The 22156-nt window shown below is 51.4% G+C and overlaps 6 protein-coding genes across 7 annotated transcripts; 1 reads left to right on the forward strand and 5 right to left on the reverse strand.

The window, feature by feature from the left end:
• Positions 1-77: 77 nt before the first annotated feature.
• PV06_01589 (glycogen [starch] synthase) lies at positions 78-3205 on the reverse strand. Its single transcript, XM_016402200.1, has 5 exons — positions 2679-3205; positions 2525-2622; positions 2202-2477; positions 594-2152; positions 78-544 (listed from the first exon to the last, which is right to left on the reverse strand). Exons 1-5 carry the CDS (start codon positions 2752-2754, stop codon positions 436-438), a joined length of 2118 nt encoding a protein of 705 aa, XP_016266097.1. The 5' UTR covers positions 2755-3205; the 3' UTR covers positions 78-435.
• Positions 3206-3750: 545 nt separating this feature from the next.
• Positions 3751-5252, reverse strand: PV06_01590 (farnesyl pyrophosphate synthase). The gene is made up of 2 exons (XM_016402201.1): positions 5022-5252; positions 3751-4970 (listed from the first exon to the last, which is right to left on the reverse strand). Exons 1-2 carry the CDS (start codon positions 5139-5141, stop codon positions 4047-4049), a joined length of 1044 nt encoding a protein of 347 aa, XP_016266098.1. The 5' UTR covers positions 5142-5252; the 3' UTR covers positions 3751-4046.
• A 964-nt stretch (positions 5253-6216) lies between these two features.
• PV06_01591 lies at positions 6217-7172 on the reverse strand. Of its 2 annotated transcripts, XM_016402203.1 has the most exons (4): positions 7059-7172; positions 6991-7004; positions 6616-6863; positions 6217-6568 (listed from the first exon to the last, which is right to left on the reverse strand). In XM_016402203.1, the coding sequence occupies exons 1-4, from the start codon at positions 7065-7067 to the stop codon at positions 6558-6560; spliced, it is 282 nt and encodes a 93-aa protein (XP_016266100.1). In that variant the 5' UTR covers positions 7068-7172; the 3' UTR covers positions 6217-6557. The 2 variants fall into 2 exon arrangements, with proteins under 2 accessions (XP_016266100.1, XP_016266099.1); XM_016402202.1 differs by having other exon boundaries at positions 6217-6863.
• Positions 7173-7387: 215 nt separating this feature from the next.
• On the forward strand, positions 7388-10139 carry PV06_01592 (uncharacterized protein). The gene has a single exon (XM_016402204.1). The coding sequence runs from the start codon at positions 7541-7543 to the stop codon at positions 10070-10072; it is 2532 nt and encodes an 843-aa protein (XP_016266101.1). The 5' UTR covers positions 7388-7540; the 3' UTR covers positions 10073-10139.
• Positions 10140-15035: 4896 nt separating this feature from the next.
• On the reverse strand, positions 15036-17322 carry PV06_01593 (uncharacterized protein). Its single transcript, XM_016402205.1, has 3 exons — positions 16695-17322; positions 16191-16598; positions 15036-16128 (listed from the first exon to the last, which is right to left on the reverse strand). The coding sequence occupies exons 1-3, from the start codon at positions 17207-17209 to the stop codon at positions 15213-15215; spliced, it is 1839 nt and encodes a 612-aa protein (XP_016266102.1). The 5' UTR covers positions 17210-17322; the 3' UTR covers positions 15036-15212.
• Positions 17323-20469: 3147 nt separating this feature from the next.
• On the reverse strand, positions 20470-22120 carry PV06_01594 (uncharacterized protein). Its single transcript, XM_016402206.1, has 2 exons — positions 20991-22120; positions 20470-20937 (listed from the first exon to the last, which is right to left on the reverse strand). The coding sequence occupies exons 1-2, from the start codon at positions 21886-21888 to the stop codon at positions 20819-20821; spliced, it is 1017 nt and encodes a 338-aa protein (XP_016266103.1). The 5' UTR covers positions 21889-22120; the 3' UTR covers positions 20470-20818.
• Between the last annotated feature and the right edge of the window lie 36 nt (positions 22121-22156).

A 22156-nucleotide genomic window follows, 5' to 3' on the forward strand; every position in this document is an offset into this window, starting at 1 on the left:
AGAGTATAGATTCTACCTTGCCTCAACCTGAATGCATCGTTCTAAATGAAGTGACTTGGTGAATTGTACGCAGCAGGCGGTTTAGAAACAAGATCACATTTTACGCAGAATCTGATAAATTAGGTCTTTGACATAACAGCCAGCTCAAGTCTGCGCGGAAATACATCCTTGACAACTCAAACAAGATGCTGTTGCAGATTATTCATACATGAGAAGCGCCGTAAGCGAGATTTGAACAACCAATTTGCACCAAGATCTCTCCTTCGGCCTTCGAGATTGCCTCCCTCATTGCACTAGCAGTCCTGGGAGACTGTAAACTGGCCCGCTGTTTCTGCAGCCCATACTGTGTCTGCCTGACAAAGGTAGTGCATCCCGTATGCATTCCTCTGATTTATCCAACGTCGCTCAGTGTCCTCCGGGAGAGTTGGTCGCAGTTCAAGATCCGTTCATGCCTCCCACAAGAGGTGCTGGAGAGTCCGAACCCGGAGTCTTCTTTTGCTTGAGCGTCAGGGGGAAGGGGTAGTCATCCGGCTCCTCTTCTTCACTGAAGAAAATGTTAGCATGCTTACTGATGTCACGAGAGGATGACTTACGGCAATCTCCATGCGATATAGTCTTCGGTGCTCAGACCTTCTTTTCCTTCTTGCAAGGAAGCAAAATCTCCCGGAGTCATCATGCCGGAACGATCTCGGGGCGATCCAGGCACCGACAACGGCCTCGAAATCTTCTGCTCAGTTCCACCAATGATATCATCAAACTCGTCAGCATCTTCAAACGATGCAGGATATGCGCGTCGGAGGGCAAGTTGTCGAGCCTTCACATACTCCATACCCATGCGCTTCCAATCAAGAAGGTCACTAAGCCGCTCAGTCCGGTTTCGCTGATTGATGCGCTGTCTCCGACTCTTGTTCGCAAACTCGAACATGTAATCGGTTAGCTGGTTGACCGAGTCGTCGACGCCCTTGAGACGTCTGTCGACAATATAGATGCCATAGTCGGCCGAATTCTCAATAAGCTCCTCCATATAGCACCCAAAACCTGACAGATTCGTAGTGATGGACGGAACGCCCATCACAGTGCATTCGGCAGGAGTGTAACCCCAAGGCTCATAGTACGAGGCAAAGATGCCTAGGTGCGTGCCGCGGACAAAATCGTCATAATCCAATGACAAGACGGGATTTGATGAGTTCAGGAATTCAGGATGAAAGACGACTTTGACACGATCGGAGGAGGAATTGAAAAGTTGGACCCGGCGTAATTGATTCAGGACGGGGTCTTCCGAGTCATTGACCATGTTGTGGGTGACAATAGCCGGCAGGTGGTGTCGTTTCATGGCAAAGAGGCGACGTCGGAGCATCACCCGATCAGCCGGGGTGATGAGTTCTTTCTCATCGGGCATGGGGTCCCCCTCCTTCCAATGAACAGAGCGCTCGAACAGTCTGTGCCCGATGCCACGCTCGATGTTGGAAACGGTGTCTGATAACGCCTTTGTGACGGCCTGACCCTTGAGAGAATCTACAGACAGGGATGTTGTCTGCGCGGGCATGATGAGGAAGGCAACCACCGTGAGTTTGGAGCCGGTGACCTTTAGTCTGTGGTTCAGGCGTGCCAAAGACTCGATGAACATGTCAACTCCTTTGTTTCGATATTCATATCTTCCGGCGGTGAAGAAATACAGCGTATTCTCCAGGTCAAAGTCAAGGTGACCATAGAAGTGGCCGCGCACGAACTCATGGATCTTTTCCTTCTGTATGGAATGAAGATTTTGGAATTCGTGAACCGCAGAGAATTTCTTGACATTCAAGCCGTTGGGGAGAACTCCATCCGGCTTCCGCTTCAGCAAATGCTCGCTCTCGAAAGCTGTAATGTGGGAGACGGTGGTGAAGACATCGGCAGAATGAGCTGCGCCTCTTTCGATGCAGTACCGGTGGTAGATGCCACGCTTACCAGCTTCTGCATCGACGTCAAACCATTGCAGGTTGTTGTAGAAATCGACTGAGCCAGCACAGAGATACCGGCCGAGAAGGGTAGCATGTGTGGTGAAAATGGTGGTGAGATCCATTTGCCGTTTCTTGGTCAAAGGGAGAGCAACTCCAGCAAGCCATTCGTGGAAATGGGCGATGACTGCGCGATCCCTTTCGCGCGAGAGGAACTAGAGGACGTTAGCCCAGGTGTACAGCCAGACTGTTGTAACATCTTACTTCGCCCAGGAACCAAGCCACAAGATAGCCAAACACGATAGCCTCATTAGTCTCGTTGTCTCCAGCTGGAGAGGGGATGCCGGCTATGGACCAAAGATCGCCTTTCCACTCATCCAACCAGCGATAACCCGTCCCCGTGTTTATGAGAAGGACTCGCGGAGCGCCTTCGATCAGCCATCTTCCATACATCAGCTCGATCCCTCGTTCTTGCATAGATGCTATCGTCTCTCGCAGAGGACCGGCAGGAGGTTCGAGGTCTTCCACTTCCACCGCAGCCTGGACTGGTTAGCCGGTATTCGCACCTAAGACGATGATATGCATACCGAGCTCTTGTTCCATGGTCCTATCAGTGTATACCTCTCCCCATACTCGGCGGTTGTGACTGGAGCCTTTGACTTGAGCACGGAATAAATACCACCCACTTGACGGGATTAGCACGTAGGAATCGCCAAAGCGCATGTGATATGCATAACCAACCTCGATTCGCGACCTCTGTTGCAATCTCGAACAGCAGATGGTTCTTGATGTCTCTCTTTGCCGAGTCGCCGTTCATTTTGACGGCTGTAAAGTGCTCGGAATTTGGCCAGAAAGAGAGAGAGAGAGAGAGCTTCGTAGACTTTAGGATATTCCTCGTACTGTGGTGGACTCGGCGATGGATAGCTTTCCCCGCAAATGGCGAAGGTCTGAGCGGAAGGCCTCTGGGTGTAGGGAACAGTCTTTAGGAGGAAAAAAGCTCGGAGAATCTACACTGCAAGACCTGTTCTGCAGCTGTGTAGACAGGAAGAACCCAAAGGAGAGAACGCACCAGAGAAGAGAAGAAAGTTGAATAGAGTGGTGGCAGCTTGGGGAGAAATTGAGGCAGGCTGGGCCGAAACGATGCAGCGAGCTTTTGGAGCGTGCAGGTCAAGTGGATTCAGTACTGAGAGGGGAGGAGTCGAAGATCCACTGGGACTTGAACAAGGGCAATTAATTATTCAACAAGCTTGTGTGAGGCGTTATAGTTGGCTTGACTACTCAAGGAAGACGCTACGAGTACAAGGGATTTCCCAGCCCTGGCAAAACTTTGCATACCTGGTGGGATGAGACTTTGTTCCTTGTACTCCATACTCCAAACGCGTACTCCATACAGACAATGTTGTCCTTCTACAGATATGGCAAGCAACGGTCTGTGCATACGGTACAAGTATTTGCACACATTCACAGCAAATATGATTCAAAAGGGATCCGTGGCGCTGGACAAAGGAATGACGGCATTTCATGCATGGGTGGTCTGCTGTCATGATCTTTTTTATCCGTGCTTGTAGATGCGAGGATAGGTACCTACTGTACCAGGTAGGGTGCCATGGGGCAGTGGATTCTTTTAACTAGAACTGCCTAAGACTGAGAGTTCATTAAAGGCATGCGAGAGGCGCCTCTAGGCCCAATGGGTAGCTAACTCGGGTAGGTCAAGTGCCCAAGAGTAGCCCCTCTCATAAGGGCTCATAGCCCATCTTTACTTGCATCACACCCGCAACTCAACGCCCCAGGTAACGTCATATGCGGCTTGCCACTCCTTATTGCAGTTTAGGGCTTTCACTTGAGGAGCGTCCCACACCCACATGCCAGTCTGCAATTATGATTGATGCAAAGCCGCAGCAGCCTTCACAAATCTACGAGGACGAATACCTATTTCTCCGTACTTGGGTACTCACCGGGATGCACCCCAATCGGGGTCCCGCATTCTTCCCATGTTTCCTCGGCCGCCATGTCTCTATCCTGTGTGCTGAATCTCTCAGATCGGAGCCATGTGCTCATACATGAAAGTTAGTGTAACCGAAACCCATTCAGATCACCATTGAAAATCCTCTACTTGCTCCGCTTGTAGATTTTGGCCAAAAACTCCTCAAACACACCCTTCTTCAGCCCCTCGTTTTCGTCGACCGCTGCGATGAGTTGTCGAATCTCACCAACGCGTTTCTCTTCGTAGTCCTGGTATCTCTTCTCCAGCTGCAGCTCTTTGTACAGCTGCTTGACTTTGGCCTCCTTCTCATCATCTTTCTGCCCATAGTTCTGGTCCAGAAGCTCCCTCTGGGCTGGAGTGCAGATCAGTAGTGCTTGATTGATCAACCAACCGCACTTGTTGTCCTTGATGTCTGTCCCGATCTTTCCAATCACCGAAGGATCGCCAAATGCATCGAGGTAATCGTCCTGTATCTGGAAATACTCTCCAAGTGGGATGAGGATGTCGTGTGCCTGCTTGAGATTCTGGGGTGTAGCCAACTCAAGATAGTGTAGGGCTAAAGCGACCGGTAGGTAGAAGGAGTAGTATGCTGTCTTGTAGATGACGATGAAGGTGTATTTTTGCATGCTGAAGTTGTTCAAGTCGACATTGTCTTCAGGCGCCGTAATGAGATCGCAGAGCTGGCCGAGTTCGGTCTGCCACGTAACTTCGTGAAACAGCTCAACAAGGTCGATGTATGCAGGATGAGATCGGAAATGTTTCTTCAAGATGAGGTATATGGAGGATTCCAGCATGAAGGCGTCGTTGATGGCAATCATACCCACGCCAGACTGGCGATACCAACATGGTTCCCCTCGGCGTGTGATGCTTGAGTCCATGATATCGTCGCTAACAAGGAAGAAGGCTTGCAGGAGTTCAGTCAGCCATCCTAGCGTCGAGAGGTCCTTGAATTCCTTTGGGGAGAGGGCGCGTCCAAGCAACTGAGAGCCAGTGTCGGGCACCGACATGCCTCTGTTCAGCTTGCCCCCAGGCGTGTTTGCATTGAGAGACTGATTGCAAGTTAGCCACACACACGACTACACAAGTGTGTCGCAGCCTACCCTTTCGAACCATTGCAGCGCATTGTCTGGCAGATTGAACTTTTTCGCTTCTCCGAGCAAGTCCTCGACGAGAGAGGGAAACACCTCTTGGAAGCTTTTGCGCACTGTCTTCTCTGCCATCTCGAAGTCTGGGGAATGGCGTGACGAGGGGTGTAGTGCAGTGCGGACAGATGTCAATCGCAGTTAAAGCGCAAGCAGGGGAAACTTTTTCGAGACCGCCGCTTCGGAGGCCCCTTTCCCGAGTGGGCGCGACAACAAATGCCAGGAACAGATCTAATCTAATCTCTATTTATTATATAATAAGTGAGTCATCCAGCCTCTACAGTATCATCGGCTTCTCTCCCACTCTCTCTACCCCATTAGGAGTACCCGAGATCGGTGCATATCGGGTCCAGCGGCGTCTTCCGCATTCTCTGGGTGGCATGACAAGGTTGTAACAGGCGGTAGTTACTGATACGAGTACTTGGGTGTACATGTTCGCAATCGATACGGAGTAGTTCCCAATAATCTCACTTTAACCTTCTTTGCGTGGTGTGCCGTCTTGTCGCCTCCTCTATTGTTTCCGCCCTGGGTAATCGGCATCTCAGGCCACACTACACAACAAGGCGCGGAGGAGCACGCAATTCTGCCCAAATCCCACGCCTCTTCGATTGCCGCCGTCAGATGAGTCAAATCCTGTTTTCCTATACGGTTATCCCGCCAGATTGTTGTTGATTCGGGTTCTCCTGACACCCTTACCCAATCTCCTTGCTTGTAAATCTGCTTATCCAATATCAAGTCATCCATGTGCCCAAATACTTCTTTGTGCCATCCCCCCTTCGCTTCTCTTGTCTCTTAGTCCTCCTATAGACCGTTACACGTTGACCATCACGACTACGGCTACCTGTCCTTACCTTTCATAGAAAGAGAAGCCAATATCTTTCAACCATGAGTCTCGCAGGCACCCTCTCACATTCTCTCTCCCAGTCCGCCATCCGCCATTTCTCTGCACAAGCCCCCAGGCCAGCGACAAAATTACAATCAGCCATAGCAGGTACACTGATCACGTCGGCTGTTGTGCTGCCATTTGTCCCACCAGCCATTGAGTCTAAACGTGAACGAGATTCTGGACACCCAAATGCCGCCAAAAAGCATTATGCGCCTCTATGCTGCCATGCATGACACACACACACACACACACACACACACACACACAGGGACGAGCAAAGGCATCTGAACGACATTCTGGTTTTCTTAGCATTTGAGAGCATGGAAGATAATGACACAGATATTGGTTAGGAGCATCAGCATTATACCCCTCGAACAGCGAGCATGGGTCAAATGGAGTTTGGGATTTATGGGGGATTGCGCTCGATATTGGAGCGCCATAAGCAATACACATGTACACAACATTCACACAACATTTTGAAACTTTGTCCATGACTGATCTCTCTGGGTTGGTGTTGTCAAAACCGCGTCGTCTGCTCTGGGTTTCTTCAACTGAAACGGTCGCCTTTCTTGCTTCTGTATGGTACAGCGGCTTCGTACTTGCTCTTTTCACGTATCCTCTGCTCACTGTCAACCGGCGCATGTCCTACAGGAGCAGCATCCTCACTAATCTCACTACTCGGACTTCCTGCGTGGTCAAGTCCTTTGGCATTGTGAGTGCCACTCGAAGGATCTGCTTGTGTCCTTGTCTTTGTTTTCGAACGCGGTGGGGTATAGGAAGAGTCTTCTATACGTCGCTGGTACGCCTTCTTTTTCTGTTCGGCTTCGAACCGTGCTGCTCGGTCGGCATTAATGGACTTCTTTGCGAAGTAGTAGGCACCTCCTCCAGCAACGCAGAGGACACCCCAACCGTACCTAGCATGGTCACAGATTAGCACATGTATACTTGTAGAAAGATCAAAGATAGCGATATTCGCGAGTCGCTCGTGATCATGACTCCTGTCACGACGATGAAAGCAGGGACAGGTTGAGGTAGTCCTACCAAGTCGATCTAATCTAGTGAGAGTATCAGCGTGGGATCAGGGTAGATGTGGGCAAGGAATAACATACGGTGTTCATTTTCGAAAAGATCCCTGTTCCATTACAGAATGAAGCAGCTTTGGAAGAAGTTTTGAATGTGTTTTTGGACCTTAGAGCATGGAAGTGATTGATCGCTTATAGCTCGGAGTCTCTCGGGGACTGCGAAGCCTTACGTAGTGGCTCCTGCGGGCTTTAAACTCGCCTGCGCTTGGCCTGCGGAATTGGCTAGCCGGTGGTGGCGGCTAGGGTCTAGTACGGAGTGTTGTAACCAATATGGCATAAAATAGGTACGGAGGACTATACGCCTCATCGGGCTGATGAGTATGAACAGAAGTGACCGCAGGCAACCTTTGACATATCTTGCATGTCCTCGACTTATTACTTGAGTCAACCTCGACTTCGTGGCTTGGGTTTCTTTTTCTTCTCATCTCGCAACCTCTCGCTGTCTTGCCTTTCGCATCATCCTGTCTTCCCATTCACTTTCGCCTTCGCCAGCTATCCTTTCTTCCGCTATGTCGCTCAAGCGAAAGGCCCTCGAAGACGTCAGTGCTCGGTCCTCCAAACGCTCTACACCTGCTCCTGCAACTCCTGTCAGTCTAGAGAGTGATGAGGACTACGCAGGGTCTGATGTAAGATCTCAAGATGATGCAAGCGACAGCGAGAAGGAACACATTCGAAAGGCGAGGGCGAGGCTAGACTTCAGCTCTTTTCAAACGCCACATAAAAGGAAACAAGCACAGTCCATATTTGGCGAGAAAGATTTCTCGTGGCTGTCCCTAAAGATGGACCATGAGAACCGGCCTCTGTGGATTGACCCCAGTGTGTCCTACGGTTCGAAGAAGGGACCAAAGATTACTCTAGAGGCCTTCTCTCCACTGGCCGCTCAAGCAACGGATCTCCTAACGACCATTGCTGAACCGCAATCCAGGCCTTCCTATCTCCACGAGTACAGATTTACAGAACATAGTCTGTACGCGGCACTGTCGGTAGGTCTACGCGGTGAAGACATCATACGTGCGCTGGAAAAACTTTCCAAAACTCCTGTACCCCAGTCGGTGATCGAATTCATTGATAAGCACACAAAGACCTACGGCAAAGTGCGCCTCGTACTACGCAATAACAAGTTCTACGTTGAATCCGACGAACGACCCATCATTGATATGCTACTGAGAGATCCAGTCATCGGGCCTTGCAAAGCTGCAGGCACTGATGTGCAAATGGGCAGAATCCAAACCAAAGCAACAGTCATTCAGGGAACTAGCAACGCCAAGGGCATGAAACAGGCCGATCAAAGCAATGTGGAAATACCTCGTGACGATCCTCTGAAAGAAAATGAGGCCATGATAGCTGCACTACGAGATGAGGAAGATGAGGAAGACACTTACAAGGAAGCCCCTAACTTCGAAATCGCACCAAACAAGCGTGATGTAGTAGCTAAACAGTGCCTGGATATTGGCTATCCAGCTATATCAGAATATGATTTCGCCGGCGACTTTGAAAATCCCACTCTGCCTATTGATCTGAGACCGTCGACGCAAATTCGGCCATATCAAGAGAAGGCATTAAGTAAAATGTTTGGAAATGGACGTGGCAAAAGTGGTATCATCGTCCTTCCCTGTGGTGCTGGCAAAACTCTGGTCGGGATCACTGCCGGATGTCACATCAAGAAAAGCATCATTGTACTATGCACCAGCGCCATGTCCAGTTATCAATGGGCCAACGAATTCAAAAAGTGGTCCGATGTTAAAGAAGAAGATATAGCTGTCTTCTCCGCCTCCGAAAAGAGGCGCTTCAATGGTGAATCTGGTGTGCTGGTTACAACTTATTCCATGATCACAGCTGGTGGCAAGCGAGCCTACGATACCCAGCAAATGATGGATTGGGTATACGGCAAAGAATGGGGTCTGATGATTCTCGACGAAGTACACGTTGTGCCTGCGAAGATGTTCCGCAAAGTTGGTGAGAACGTTCGTGCCCACTGCAAACTTGGATTGACAGCAACTTTGCTCCGAGAAGACGATAAAATCACAGATCTGAATTTCATCATTGGACCCAAACTCTATGAAGCAAACTGGATGGAGTTGGCAGACCAAGGTCATATTGCCAAAGTGCAATGCGCTGAAGTCTGGTGCCCTATGTCCATGGAATTCTACCAAGAATATCAAAAAGAAACAACCCGGAAGCAAGCGTTATATTACATTATGAACCCAGTCAAATACCAAGTGTGCCAATATCTGATCGACTATCATGAAAAGCGAGGCGACAAAATCATTGTCTTTAGCGACAATCTGTTTGCATTGAAACACTATGCCATCTCGATGAAAAACCCCTTCATTTATGGCGACACGAGCAACCAGGAACGAATCAACATTCTTGAAAATTTCCAGCACAATGAGCTTATCAACACTATTTTTCTGTCCAAAATCGGCGACACATCACTTGATTTGCCTGAAGCTACGTGCCTCATTCAGATCTCCTCACACTATGGCTCACGACGTCAAGAGGCGCAACGTCTTGGGCGTATCCTACGGGCCAAGCGACGTAATGACGAAGGTTTCAATGCGTTCTTCTACTCTCTGGTCTCGAAGGACACCACGGAAATGGCTTACAGTGCTAAGCGGCAAGCTTTCCTTGTTGATCAAGGCTACGCATTCAAGACCATTACCCATCTCGCTGGAATGAGTGAGATGCCTGGGCTTGCATACACAACATCTCGCGAGCGAAATGAACTGCTTGCCCATGTTATGCTTCAACAAGAGTCAGAGGCGGACGTCGAAAAAGTCGAGGACAACATGTGGAGTCATCTTAGCGCCGGTAACCGCTCAGCTGCCGCGAAGAAACTTCAAGTCAGGAGACAAGCCGTCTCTATGGCCGATGCCAGTGGCGGTGGTACCATGGCTCCAATGTATCGGGAACAGGAGCGGAAAAACAAGAAGAATCAAGGCCCGGAGAGTGAGTGGTTCAGAAAGGAAGCACGGCGTAGAGAACTGGCCGCGAAGAAGAGGAGGAAGGAGAAAATGGAGGCAGAGAAAGGTGGTACTTAGATATTGTTCATGAATATACTTATGCCACATTTCTAATTGATCCCATCAATCACTTTCACACTCTTCTTGTCACAATGTCCCTGAGGAGTGAGTTTATGAGCGTTACGTTATCTCAGATAAGGTACTTGATAGGTTCTGAGTCTCCCACCAGCGATCCTGTCGAGATCGTCCTTGCCCACGACTCTGTTTTCGACCCAGTCGTACGCAAAGGAGAATGCGTCGGGTTTCCTCAAACCGAGCCACTCGCCGGCAACCACGACGGCGAGGATGAGGGACAGACAGGTCAAGATGTAGCTCGCGATCGAGAGACCGGTACCCGGGTCGGATTTCAGGACCGAATAGACCACTCCAGCCGCGGTGCTGACGAGAATGAGAACGGCGAGGAGGAAGTATATCTTGCTGTTGACACGTTGAAGAGACGGCAAAATCAGTTCAGAAGTTCAGAAGTCTCTGTAGATAAGGTCTTTGAACAGCCATAGTCACGGCCTCCGTCCCCGTGTCCAAAAAAAGTGTGTGGCTACACTTGAAGAAGGACAAAAAGATCATCTTACCTCGTGTCAAACGTTTCTTTGATCTCGACGGCGTAAAACGTGTTGTGGTCATTGCCTCTCTTGGTGGAACCGGCCATTCTGTCCAAGAGGAACAGCATCATCTTGGACTTTTGAAGAGGATACCTCATCATGTACACAAAGTGAGAGACGGCCTCTTGCCCTTCGGCCGAAATGGCAGGAGCCCTGGCAGTGACAAAGTAGTTTCCGGGATCGTGTCCTCTCTTGACGGTGCGTTCGAACTGGGTTCATGGTTAATCACAAGGTCACCAGTCGATTACCTAGCATCCCGCAAGCTCATTCAAAACTCCGGGTATCTGGACGGAAGTTTGAGGCAGAGAAACCAAAAAAAAAAACGTACCCGAATGAACACCGCAAACCCAATTGTCCTCATCGAGGTCAGATCCCAGATTGAGCGTCGTCCACGCCGGCATATGGTCCAGTAATGCTCCTTGAGCCTGTCGACAAGCCACACGTCGGAACTCTGGGCGACGTCCGAAGAGTGTTCGGTCGGGTGAAGTTCTCGGAATGTGCGATAGAGCTCCTTTTTCCGACTGGAGATGATCCTCCCCTTCTTCACAGAAAAGAAGTATAACCTGTTTATGTTGATGTCAGCGCTGAGCCGGGGGTCGTTGCAGACCGAAAGGGGGTTCTCACGCAATAGTCTTGGAAGCGATCGAAAAGTCGTCAACGACACCTCCTCCTACCGCGGCCGTCTTTGTTGGAGGAGCCGCGACGGGACCTCCTCCTCGAAGGTGCAGGCTGCGCCTGAGTTGTTGTCGACCGGACATCTCCTCTAGGTTATACTCAGGGAGGTCACCACCTCTCATCGACCTACGCTGAGTTGACTGAAGCCCCCAAATTGGCTGCCCTAGAGTCTGCATACGACGGCTTCGTGCTCGAGGCCCACGGGCAAGCTCCAGCGCAGGCTCGCGATTTGTCGACAGGCGCAAATCATCTTCTTCAGACGGTAAAGAACGAAGGCTTACTCTATCGTCCTCGTCCGAAACCTCTTGCACCGTTGGTTGCATTCTGCGACGTGTGGATCGATATCGTTCCGCCATCCTCTCGGGGCGACGTATTTGTTCGTCTTCCTCGACGGTTTCCTGGACCTCCTGGTGAACAACCACCTGGCGTGGACCAGGAGGAGTCACGGCGGTATTGTCACCATGCATAACCTCTGATCGAGGCATCGACCGTGCCCTGATTGTTCTGTCGATATTCAGTGCAGGCGACTCAACGTTGCGGGAGTTTTCTCGATTGATCACGTAGCTCCCTCGAGGGCCAGAGGATGGTCCTCCGCCCGAAGGCCTTGGTGCCTGTGGTCTAGCGGGAGGAGAGTCGTCGCTGTTGTCGCCATCGTCCGAGAGTCCCTCTGTTCGTCTTGTACGAGGTGTTCGAGTCAAGTATACGGACTCTGTGGGCTTTCGTCTGCTCTCATCACGTTCGGAGAAGTTGCCCTCACGGTCGTAGTAATAAGGTCCTCTTCTGAAGTACGTGGAGCCCGGTGGTCCACCGCCTCCGGGACCTGGGCCTCCATAGTTGATGAAGTCGTCGTACTCGCCGTCGTCGCTGCTGGCGCCATAATATTGCGCGACGTATCGCCTGCGATGTTCTTGCTGGACGGTCTTTACGGCCTTTGTGTATGCGCCGCGACCTTCCCCGGTGGCAACGTACAAATCCAGCAGGCGTTCGATCTCACCGAACGAGGGCAAATTGCGCCTCAGCAAGCGGACTTCTTGAGTTTCGAACACCGGTGAAGGTGATGATGCATCTGGCACCTCGATTACCACCTCGTCATTGCCATACCGTTTCTCGCCGCGTCGCGGCAGATGCACCTCCTCCTCCGGCGGCAGGTGGCGCGCCTCTCGAAGGCGACCGTCAGGTCCGCGCTCGACCCAAGAATTTCTTCGGCTTGCGTAAAACATGCCAGACTAGTCGTACCCCGTATAGGAATGTGAAAGGTCATGATGATCAAAAGGCTGAAATAAGATGGCACAAGATATGTTTTTTCCAGTAAGGCTGAAAAACATGACAAAAGGCCGAGTCGAAAGATAGCACAGCTAAGCTAGCTTTGCCAGCAAAGTACGTAACAGGGTTACAGGCGAGATAAGTAGGTGCCTGGGTTGGTATGAACGTGCGGCTGAAGATGCCCTTTGGGAGGGGCAGGGGAGAGGATGGGTGGTGATGATGGGACTTTTGCTTCTTCTGGGTGCATCGTACAGATCTTTAGCTATGCATGAAGCAGCGGTAGTGCGTCCTGACTCGGTTCTAGTATCTTGTTACGGTAAAATACGGGACAGTTACAGGCGAAGAAAGATCAAGGTGCAGATGCCCCAATGGGAGGTATCCTTGTTGGTGGCTGGATGCACGACGCTCAAGAAGGGTTGTTGTGCATCACGGAGTACGAGTACGAGGACGAGAGGTAGTAGTCCGTACTCCGTCCAGTGACTCTTTACAATATCTCAGCCTTACTCACATTGGCTTCACTTGTCTCTCCTCTCCTCATCCTTCGACCTGCACGGCTTGATTCTCATGAGGATCTTGATGGGCCACCGCGGTCTGCCCCCAATTTTACTGTGAAGCCGACAGCCGATTTCTCGTTGACAGGATCCCCCTACTCGTAAAGGAAGAGTTTCGCGGGTTTTGATATACGCGGCCGCCTCAACCTTGGTGGCGTTAAAGGCTCGAAGCCCGTATCTCCGCAATTTGGTGACACCACAATGTCCATAAACCTCGATCCATTCGAACCATTCGGCCATTCAGGAGTTGCTCATTACTTCGTGGAGTCTTGTTTCTCCCTACAAAATGTACAACAGAAGACCGGAAAGCTTTGCACTGGCTCTGATCGAGGCTGTAAGCCGGTGATAGGAAGGGAGGTGGATCCCCAATCGCCGACTTTCAGTGTCCAACCTCTACGGATATTTGGTAGAGTACCTATATAAAGGGTGGGTTTCTTCCTCCGTCTGAACCAGTTCTCTTTTCTCTGTGATCATCTCCTCTGGTTTAAGCCATCACGCACCACAATACAATGACTACCCCATCAATACCTCTTCCAAGGTCCCTTTTGGGTCGGCACAGGTTACTCTCCCCAAGTGCAGGAGTCCACGTCAGTCCTTTGTGTCTCGGAGGTATGAACTTTGGGACAGCATGGACCAACATCATGGGAGAGTGTAGTAAAGAAACTGCATTTGAAATCATGGATTGTTTTTATGAAATGGGTGGGAATTTCATTGATACGTGAGTCGTGCATTTTCTTTTGGTCTCAGAAGATTGTACTTACTTTATTTCTCAGTGCCAACAATTACCAAGGTGAACAATCCGAGACTTGGATCGGTGAATGGATGGCCCGACATCCCTTTCGTAGGGACGAGATGGTCATCGCCACCAAATACACATCGGCCTACAAGGTCGTGTCTGCCCCAAAATTGCAACAATCGAACTTTGGTTCCAACAATACCAAATCTTTGTCTCTGAGCGTCGAGGCGTCCCTCAAAAAGCTCCAGACGAGTTACATCGACATCCTCTACGTCCATTATTGGGACTTCACCACGGGGGTCGAGGAGGTCATGCAGAGTCTCAACCACCTCGTCAACCAAGGGAAAGTGTTGTACCTGGGAGTCAGCGACACACCGGCCTGGGTGGTGGTCAAGGCCAACGCTTACGCCAGACACCACGGCCTCCGGCCCTTTAGCGTTTACCAGGGTCGCTGGTCTGCAGCCGAACGAGATTTCGAAAGGGACATCCTGCCAATGTGTCTAGACGAGGGTATGGGGTTGGCACCTTGGGGTTCCTTAGGTGGTGGATATTTCAAGCCTTCGTCTACATCTTCTTCACGAGACTCTGGCACTGGTACCACGACCGACGGTGATAAAAGGGACGGCGGTAGGAACCTCCCGAGTATCCTGACTGGAAAAGAAGAACAAGTCAGTCTGGCTTTGGAAAAGGTCGCCAACGCTCGAACTCCACCGGTCCCTTTGACGTCCATCGCCCTCGCTTACGTCATGCACAAGTCCCCCTACGTGACTCCCATCATCGGAGGCCGGAAAATGGAACATCTCAAGGCCAACATTGAAGCTCTCAAGATTCGGCTGACCGAAGCTGAGATCGATGTCGTCGAATCAGCTTACCCCTTTGACGTTGGGTTCCCCATGAACTTCTTAGCGTCGAACCCAAAGGGCCCAAAGGGACCGGAGGATATTGTCTTGACGAAGAGAATGGGTCATCTGGATTTCGTCAAGCGTCCACAGCCCATCTTACCTGCGCTGTAGATACGGCATAGTCTAAGAATAACAGAGAACATGGGGAGTAAGGACAGGATACTCCTTCATTCAGGACTATGGTCCTCGGACTTGCGAGGTGGGAAATATGCATTAGAGCTTAATAGAGAAGTGGGTTACTCGTATGATGAGAGCTGAATCATTAAAACCGATGACATTGACGCACACTCCACAGGAAAGGGGGAGCTAGCTATGGCTTTTTTCTCCCATGTTTACATTTGTATGATGCTTCTGCTGTTGCTTCTTCTGCTACTTCTGTCGTCCCTTTTCTCGGCAATTGAAACCCCCCTTGTTTTTGTTGTCCCTCGAAAATTAAACAGGCACGGGGCAACCGAAGCTGACGGCGACGGTACCTCCGGGGCCGAAGACGTCAATCAGACCCTCGATGGCGGCCCACGTACCCATCCCACAGCAAGCGAGGCCGAGGAGGACGTAGACGAAGGCGACGGTGCTTCGGAGCCAGGTTTTCTTGTAGCCTCTGATCCAGCGCTTCAGGCCGTCGTCGTGCCGGGTGGTGACTCGGGTGGCCGGGTTGAAGCCCTCGCCGGGGAGTTCGGCAGCCTTGTGGATGATGTTGCTGATGTACATCATCCCGGGGAAGGTGTAGGTGAAGTTCATCATGAAGACGGCGCCGACCAGGCTGACGATGCCGTTGAGGTTGGGGACCGCGCCGGCGACGACGAAGGCGAGGATCCAGTAGCAAGGGCCCAAGAGGTACCAGAGGAACTTGCCCTTCTTCTCGACGATGGAGGGGAACTTGAAGATGGCCTGGAAGACCTCGAGGTAGACCGTCTTCATGCCGATGTTGAAGTACATGATGATGGCGATCCAGCCGGACAGGAGCCGGAGCACGTTGCCCGCCGTCTGGAGGCCGTAAGGGTTGACCACGTTGACGATGTTGTTGGCCGAGTACTGGCCGTAGAAGGAGTAGACGAACACGCCGAAGAACATGTAGACGATGCAGATGAAGGCCTGGGCCATGAACATGCCCTTCCAGAAGTCGAGAGGGTGTCTCATCTCGGAGAGGAAGGCCACGAAGAGGAGGGCGCCGGCGTAGGCGTAGACCATGGTGTTGACGGCGTTGAACGTGGCGGCGAAGCCGGGGGACTGCTGTTGGTACGCGTCCGGGGGGATCCCGGCAAAGACCTTGACGGGCTCGATCGACTTGATGAGGGTCGACTTTGTGATGGCCGGGTAGTAAGGTGCGAAGTGTACACAGGCGACCATACTGCAAGACACCCGGTCAGCAAGGGATCACGTCGACGAGAGGGGGGAAAGGGAAGAACTGACCAGATGATAAAGTTCACAATGTTCATCCACACGGCGGCGTTTGAAATCCATCCAATCTTCCTCAAGCTTCGAATGAAGCCTCCGAGCATCCCGACGGCCATGATGACGACCATCATGGCCACGAAACAAACGCCCGAGTGGGCAATCTGCTCAATGTTGAGGGCCTTGCTGAAGATCAAAATGGCCACCGTGAAGAACTGCTGGAGGGACTGGGCGATGTTGATGAAGTGGCGAGCCTTCACACCGAACAGGCGCAAAAAGGGATCGCCAAAGCTCTGCATCGGGTAGCGAGAAGAGTCGAGTTCGAGGAAAGTTCTCCAGATGACCCAACCGCCCCACGCGGCGAAGATACCGAAGATGAGGTAAAGAGCCACACCGGTGCCGTATCCCACGCTGGCAAAGACAAATCTATATGCGGAACGACAGTCAGCTCAGTTCTCGACGCTGTCGGGGATAATACACGCTGATGATGCTCGGGAAAGAGGACCGAGCAACACTACTTACGGTGCGCCTGACCAACCGAGAATGTCGGTGGTGATGAGGAAGAACATCTGACCCCAACTGGCAGTTCGCAATGCGCGGGCGGCATTGCGCCATTCGGCGTCTGAGACCTTCAACGCGGACTGGACGGGATGGCCGCCGTTGTCGACGTCAGTGACGACCCCGGACGGGCCCTTCTTCTCCTCGATGGTGGCGAGGGTCTGGAGTCGGGCTTCCTTGGCCGCCTTCTTCTTCTCCCGGCCGTCCTTGGTGAAGGAGTTCTTGATCGAGTCGAGAAGGGGGGAGCCGTGTTCGGCCTGGTAGACCCTGTTCTCCTCGACCTCCATCTCGCGCTCGATCTTGGCCCAGTACGAGTACTCCTCGTAGGTGACGGTGCTGTCGACGCGGGCGGCGAAGCCCCAGGTCCGCTCCATGACCTCGGGCTTGTCGGTGGGGGCGACCGACGACTTCCGCATCTGCTGTTCGGTCACCACATCCAGCTCGGGGGCTGGATGGGTAACTGGAGCGATATGTTCCATGGTCGCAGGGGTTAACGGTTTGGAGAGGGTGAAGTCAATGGACGGGGAGGCGCATGAAAACGCGAAGTGGTGCTGCCTTGCGGGAAGGAGGAGATGGCCTTCTTTTAATAGTCGTACGGAGTGAGGTACAGGCCATGCGAACAAAGACCCTGTCTGGAGACCTACCTGTCTAATCGCCTCACCCCCGTCGGTGTCTGTCGTCCCTCTCCGCGATGTAACATTGGATCAACAGCACGCGAAAGAATGCGGGTAGTGGCGGTTGGGGAGGATACGAGACTATTGGCAAGCTCGCTCTGGAGATTAAGCACGCGGCAGTTAGCGGTATCTCTTCTCGTGAGTTTCTACTCTTATCAAAGACGAGCCCTGCTTTTTTAGTGTTCCACGCTTGATAAGACCAAGCAATGTCTTGGGTCGTACTTTTGGCGGCGAAGGATGAAAGCTTGTGGTTGGGTGTGACAAGTTTGACCACCACACATGAGGCAGCCGATTGGCAGGAGGACGCCGAGGGTGTCCATCGAGAGGTCCCAATTCGTAAAAGATTGGAGAGGATCGAGGCTTCGCTGGTCTTGATTGCGAATGGCAAAATGCACGAAGGTATCTCAATAGATGCAACGTTCCATCGGTTGAATAATGGGACGGCAAGATTACTCCATAGGCATATGAAATGTACGGCTCCCTATTGAGCGACGGGTGTGGGATCTGCGCTATAGTGCATTTTTATACCGAGTAACATGATTTTAAACCCCAGACACGCCACCATTGCCAAGCACCAACTACTCTCGACACAGAAGGTGACAAGCATTGACAAGTGATAAGCTTCCGAACTCTCCAGGCTTCATTGGATGGGAACCAAGGCTTGACGGTGGTGGAAGTCTTGGCACATCCTTGGCATTGCAAGTTCCCGTCGGTGCCGTCTTGGCTCGCCCGGAGACAGACTGAGAATGGGTAGTATTCAGGAAAGTGCTAAACCATTCCTGGCCTTGATCCCCGGCACGATGGAAGATTTGCATGATGTCTAGTGACACTTCGTACAAACAAGTTGTTGTCGTTGTGGTGGCGTGGAATATCCGATCACTCTCTGGAACGAAATCGTCATTCTAGAACAATCCCCCCCCTCTTCGCGAGAAAATCTCAGGTCATGCAAATGAGGATCGATCGTTCCAAAATGCAACAAAGGCCGAGAGATAAGAGAACCCTGAGATATCAGTACAGTACGCACTGTTTACTAGCTTTGCGAGTGTGTAATGGGTATGGAATACTCCGTCCTTGAGGTGGATCCACACACCGCAAATATTGTCTGATACGAAATACTAAACGAAGACTCCAATATGTATCTTCCTCGCGTACTTCCAGCCACTAATAATAGGTACAACGATACTCCGTATTCCGTATACAAGCAGCATGCGGTACTCCATGTACACGCTATCTCGCTTCGCTTCGTGGAAAACAGCCGAGTCAAATGATGGGGCCGAATCTCTATCCAATCCACTCCCAATGGCAAAAGGTCTGTCACTACCTTACTCGGTAACAATTACTATGGAGATATCTCGTGCACGAATGATACTGGACGGCACTTGTATGCCGTGAACCGAGGATCCCTAGGAATCCAAGCACTCTACTTCATCATGATTAGGTGAACACACAAACTCTTGTACCTCATCAGACTACACGAACATGAACGCACGGAGTAAAAGGTCCAATCTCCACCAAACCCACCAGCCAGGCTCGTCGGTTCATGCGAGATATGGTCCACAGGGAACTGACATATGAAGATTCCTCGAGGGCCGTGCAGACCAAAACCCCGATATCATTCATGAATACCACCCTACGCTTATCTATCGCTTTCCCGCCGGCCAAAACATGCTTGAAGTTCGAAAGCTCTCAAGAGTTCTACCTCAAGCATTGAAAACAATCGGCGCCTCTCCCACCCACTTCTCCTGCTCGATCTCGTTCAGCACCCATATGGCGAGCGTCTTGCGGTCCAAATTCCACCCATCGTTCCCGTCACCTCTGAATGCCGTCTTGGCCGGTCCTGCAGGTCCGCTCTTGAGGTTTGGCAGCCGGAACAAAGTCCACCTCAGCTTGTCCGTCGGTTGACTCGCGACGTACTCACTGCAGTCCACGACATCATGCCAAGCACTGTTGAAGAGTAGCCAGACAATTCCAGTCGCAAGGTACCAAGCCAACGACCAATGGTCCTTGGCGACCACGTACGAAGGAGTCGAGAGGAAGAGGGCCCGTTGGACATCGTGCTCGATCAATAACGGGATGAGGATCTTGTAACCGTCGACGAGGTGCTAGAAAAAAAAGTCATTGTCAACAAAAGGAAGAGATCTATCAGTAAGTGCGCGACCGCGCGGCTGCGATGGGCAAGAAGGAGAAAAAGACGCAAGAAAAAATAAAGGCAAGTCATACGCTTCCACCCCAAGATGGTATCATGGGTCCGAGAAAGGATACACATGCGTCCGCTCCGCACGAGGCTGCATTCCGCAACCCTTCCACGTCGTCGAATTGGCCTTGGATGACGGCGACGTTGGGGTTCTTCGCAATTCGACCTGGCAGTTTACTCGGGTTGCGGGCGTAGACGGTGAGGCTGTGTCCACTCTCCAGAGCGGCGTCACAGAAATCCAGCCCAGACGGACCTGTTTTAATATCGTGAGTGTACTGGGAACAACAGGTCTGTACTTTCCGCCCGTGGACTTCATACCTGTGGCACCTAGAACCAAAAGGTGCTTCCCCATGTTGACGTGCACACTACAATGAAACTCGGCGGAGATGGTGCAAAACCAAAATATTTGGGGTTACGACCTCTTCTTATTCTGTCAAAGTGCGTGCGGAACAAAATGCACATACAGGACAGTGTCGGCCGAGAAGATGCTGAAGCTCCTGACTTGAATGACTTGACTTACTTATAGGTGCGGAATAGAGATATGCTGGGTATTGACCACGCTGGATACGTCCATGTTGCCCTCTACACAATTTGAGTCCAAGAGCATGAATTCAGCACGAGGCCGCGATGATGCTGGTACGAGTATCCAATCATCTTGATCTCATCGTGCAGTTTATGCATAATTCTCTTCACAAGTCACTTCGACCCCTAGACATGTTTGCTGACCTAATTGATCATTAATAATCGAGATTCGGGATGTCGGAACAGATACCAGCGAGTTGGGCAGCCATTAAAAGAACCCCTTCATACGGAGTACTCTCTCTATGCAATACTGTAGATATTCAACCAGCTTCAGGATCGGTCTTGCACTCTGCTACATGTTTCATTTCTTAATTGTCTTTCTATATCTTACACCACTAAACAAATTGCCAGAAACTAAATGTCCAACCCAAGTATAGTGATGCCGTAAGCAGCACGCTTCTTGGTTCTGGTTTGTGCATATATTGCTTTACATTGCGAGCAATGCCTTCCAAGTACTTACCCACGTCGCGTCATGATCTCAGACTGTAAGCCTTTAGAGATACCCCCTTTTCCTTTTTAATTGTCAAACTCTTCTGTACAATCATCGCACGGTCCATAGCCACATGTTACGAATGCTTGTTGGCGTCAAGCGTGAAGATCCTGAGCGCCGTATGGTGGATACGGTAGTCGATAACACTTTATGCCTTGACGGCTCTTGTTTTCCGCCTGGCTGCAACCGTCATCTCATACAAGACGTCCTTAAAGGCAAAGAGGAAGGCAGCCGTCAAGACACTCTGGCTGACCTTGGGGGTAATTCCTGATCGCGCGGTTAGCAGTGCGGCCGAAGAAGAAGAAGAATGGAGGTCTTACCCTTGTACAATCCACTCCAACCCTCGTCCTTTACGATCTTGTTCAAGCTCTTCCACATTCCCTCGTGAGGCTGATCCTGGGTAGCCACGTGGGCCCTCGCCTTGACGGTGATGTATGGATAGGTTATAGTGGTGGCAAGGAGCTTGCCCAAAGCCCCGAGATAGAATGCATCCCTTGGTCCCACCTTCCTCCTCTTCTCCAGCACATTCTTCAATTGTTCATAGATGGTGTATTGGAGGATTGGGTTGATGACCAACACCAGTGCCGGTAGGACGCCAGCGAACAGGGCACGAGGGCCCTCTTCCTTCAGTAACTTCATCAGAGTACCGATGGTACTGGGCTTCTTTATCGGTTTCTTTTCCCCACCCGGCAACTCGCCTTCACTTTCTTCGTTCTTTCGAGCCGTCATCCTCGTATTGACAACCCAGATGGGATTTGTGAGCAGGACAGTCGCCGAGCCCGCGATTGCTCCGGCGATCATGCTCTCCACCGTCGTGAGTTTCTTGCTGGCACGTCCGGCTTTCAAAGCGGCCTTCTCAAAACTCGATCTGGTCCACTCGTACCAATAGTAATAAACAAAGTTCGTGACCGAGATACCGAACAAGGCGCTGTCAAGACCGGCGTAGAGCCCGCTGACGCCTTCGCGGTTGATGATGTGTCGCACGGCCGCGAGGGTAGATGTGTCTGCTCGTTTAGACTCGACTTGGGCGCGTGTGGAGAGCGTGATCAGAGGGTACGTCAAGGTCATGGCCAGCAGGCCACCACCTGCGCCGGCCAACGCATGGGCGATGTTGTCGCTTTGTTGCGCAGCGGACGTCGCGGGTGTAACGGAGGAGGACGACGGGCGGTCGAGGTCGCCCTCGGTGGGCGTTGGGGCGATGTTCTTGTTCTGTGACATTGTTTTACAGAGTTGAATATATCAATACGGCGACTCCGATACGTTGTCAGTGCAGACCTTGAGCAGGAGAAGAATCAAAGGAAATCAGGGGATGATGAGGAGAAAACCGAAAAGCTGTCACGTTAAACGAGGTTGCCCGCTCTTGTAGCCTCTCAGCGATTGACGCATGTGCCGATTGGAGATGGAGAAAACAAGGGAGAATTCGGAAGCATGCGAGAGTGAGACGTTGCTGGTTGATGCTGTCACAACGCGACAAAAACCGTGGAAG

This window comes from Exophiala oligosperma (assembly GCF_000835515.1).
Source record: "Exophiala oligosperma strain CBS 72588 unplaced genomic scaffold supercont1.2, whole genome shotgun sequence".
In the NCBI taxonomy this organism is placed as follows: Eukaryota; Fungi; Ascomycota; class Eurotiomycetes; order Chaetothyriales; family Herpotrichiellaceae; genus Exophiala; species Exophiala oligosperma.

Excerpts from the sequence above, each read along its gene's own strand:
- PV06_01592 (XM_016402204.1), top strand. The coding sequence starts at position 7,541 with ATGTCGCTCAAGCGAAAGGCCCTCGAAGACGTCAGTGCTCGGTCCTCC.
- PV06_01594 (XM_016402206.1), bottom strand. The coding sequence starts at position 21,888 with ATGTCACAGAACAAGAACATCGCCCCAACGCCCACCGAGGGCGACCTC. Across the intron at positions 20,938-20,990 it reads TTGGAGTGGATTGTACAAGG|GAATTACCCCCAAGGTCAGC; the intron begins GTAAGACCTCCA and ends CCGCGCGATCAG.
- PV06_01593 (XM_016402205.1), bottom strand. The coding sequence starts at position 17,209 with ATGGAACATATCGCTCCAGTTACCCATCCAGCCCCCGAGCTGGATGTG. Across the intron at positions 16,599-16,694 it reads CTCGGTTGGTCAGGCGCACC|ATTTGTCTTTGCCAGCGTGG; the intron begins GTAAGTAGTGTT and ends TTCCGCATATAG. Across the intron at positions 16,129-16,190 it reads ATTGTGAACTTTATCATCTG|TATGGTCGCCTGTGTACACT; the intron begins GTCAGTTCTTCC and ends GGTGTCTTGCAG.
- PV06_01589 (XM_016402200.1), bottom strand. The coding sequence starts at position 2,754 with ATGAACGGCGACTCGGCAAAGAGAGACATCAAGAACCATCTGCTGTTC. Across the intron at positions 2,623-2,678 it reads AACAGAGGTCGCGAATCGAG|TGGGTGGTATTTATTCCGTG; the intron begins GTTGGTTATGCA and ends AATCCCGTCAAG. Across the intron at positions 545-593 it reads TATATCGCATGGAGATTGCC|TGAAGAAGAGGAGCCGGATG; the intron begins GTAAGTCATCCT and ends CATTTTCTTCAG.
- PV06_01590 (XM_016402201.1), bottom strand. The coding sequence starts at position 5,141 with ATGGCAGAGAAGACAGTGCGCAAAAGCTTCCAAGAGGTGTTTCCCTCT. Across the intron at positions 4,971-5,021 it reads CGCTGCAATGGTTCGAAAGG|TCTCTCAATGCAAACACGCC; the intron begins GTAGGCTGCGAC and ends ACTTGCAATCAG.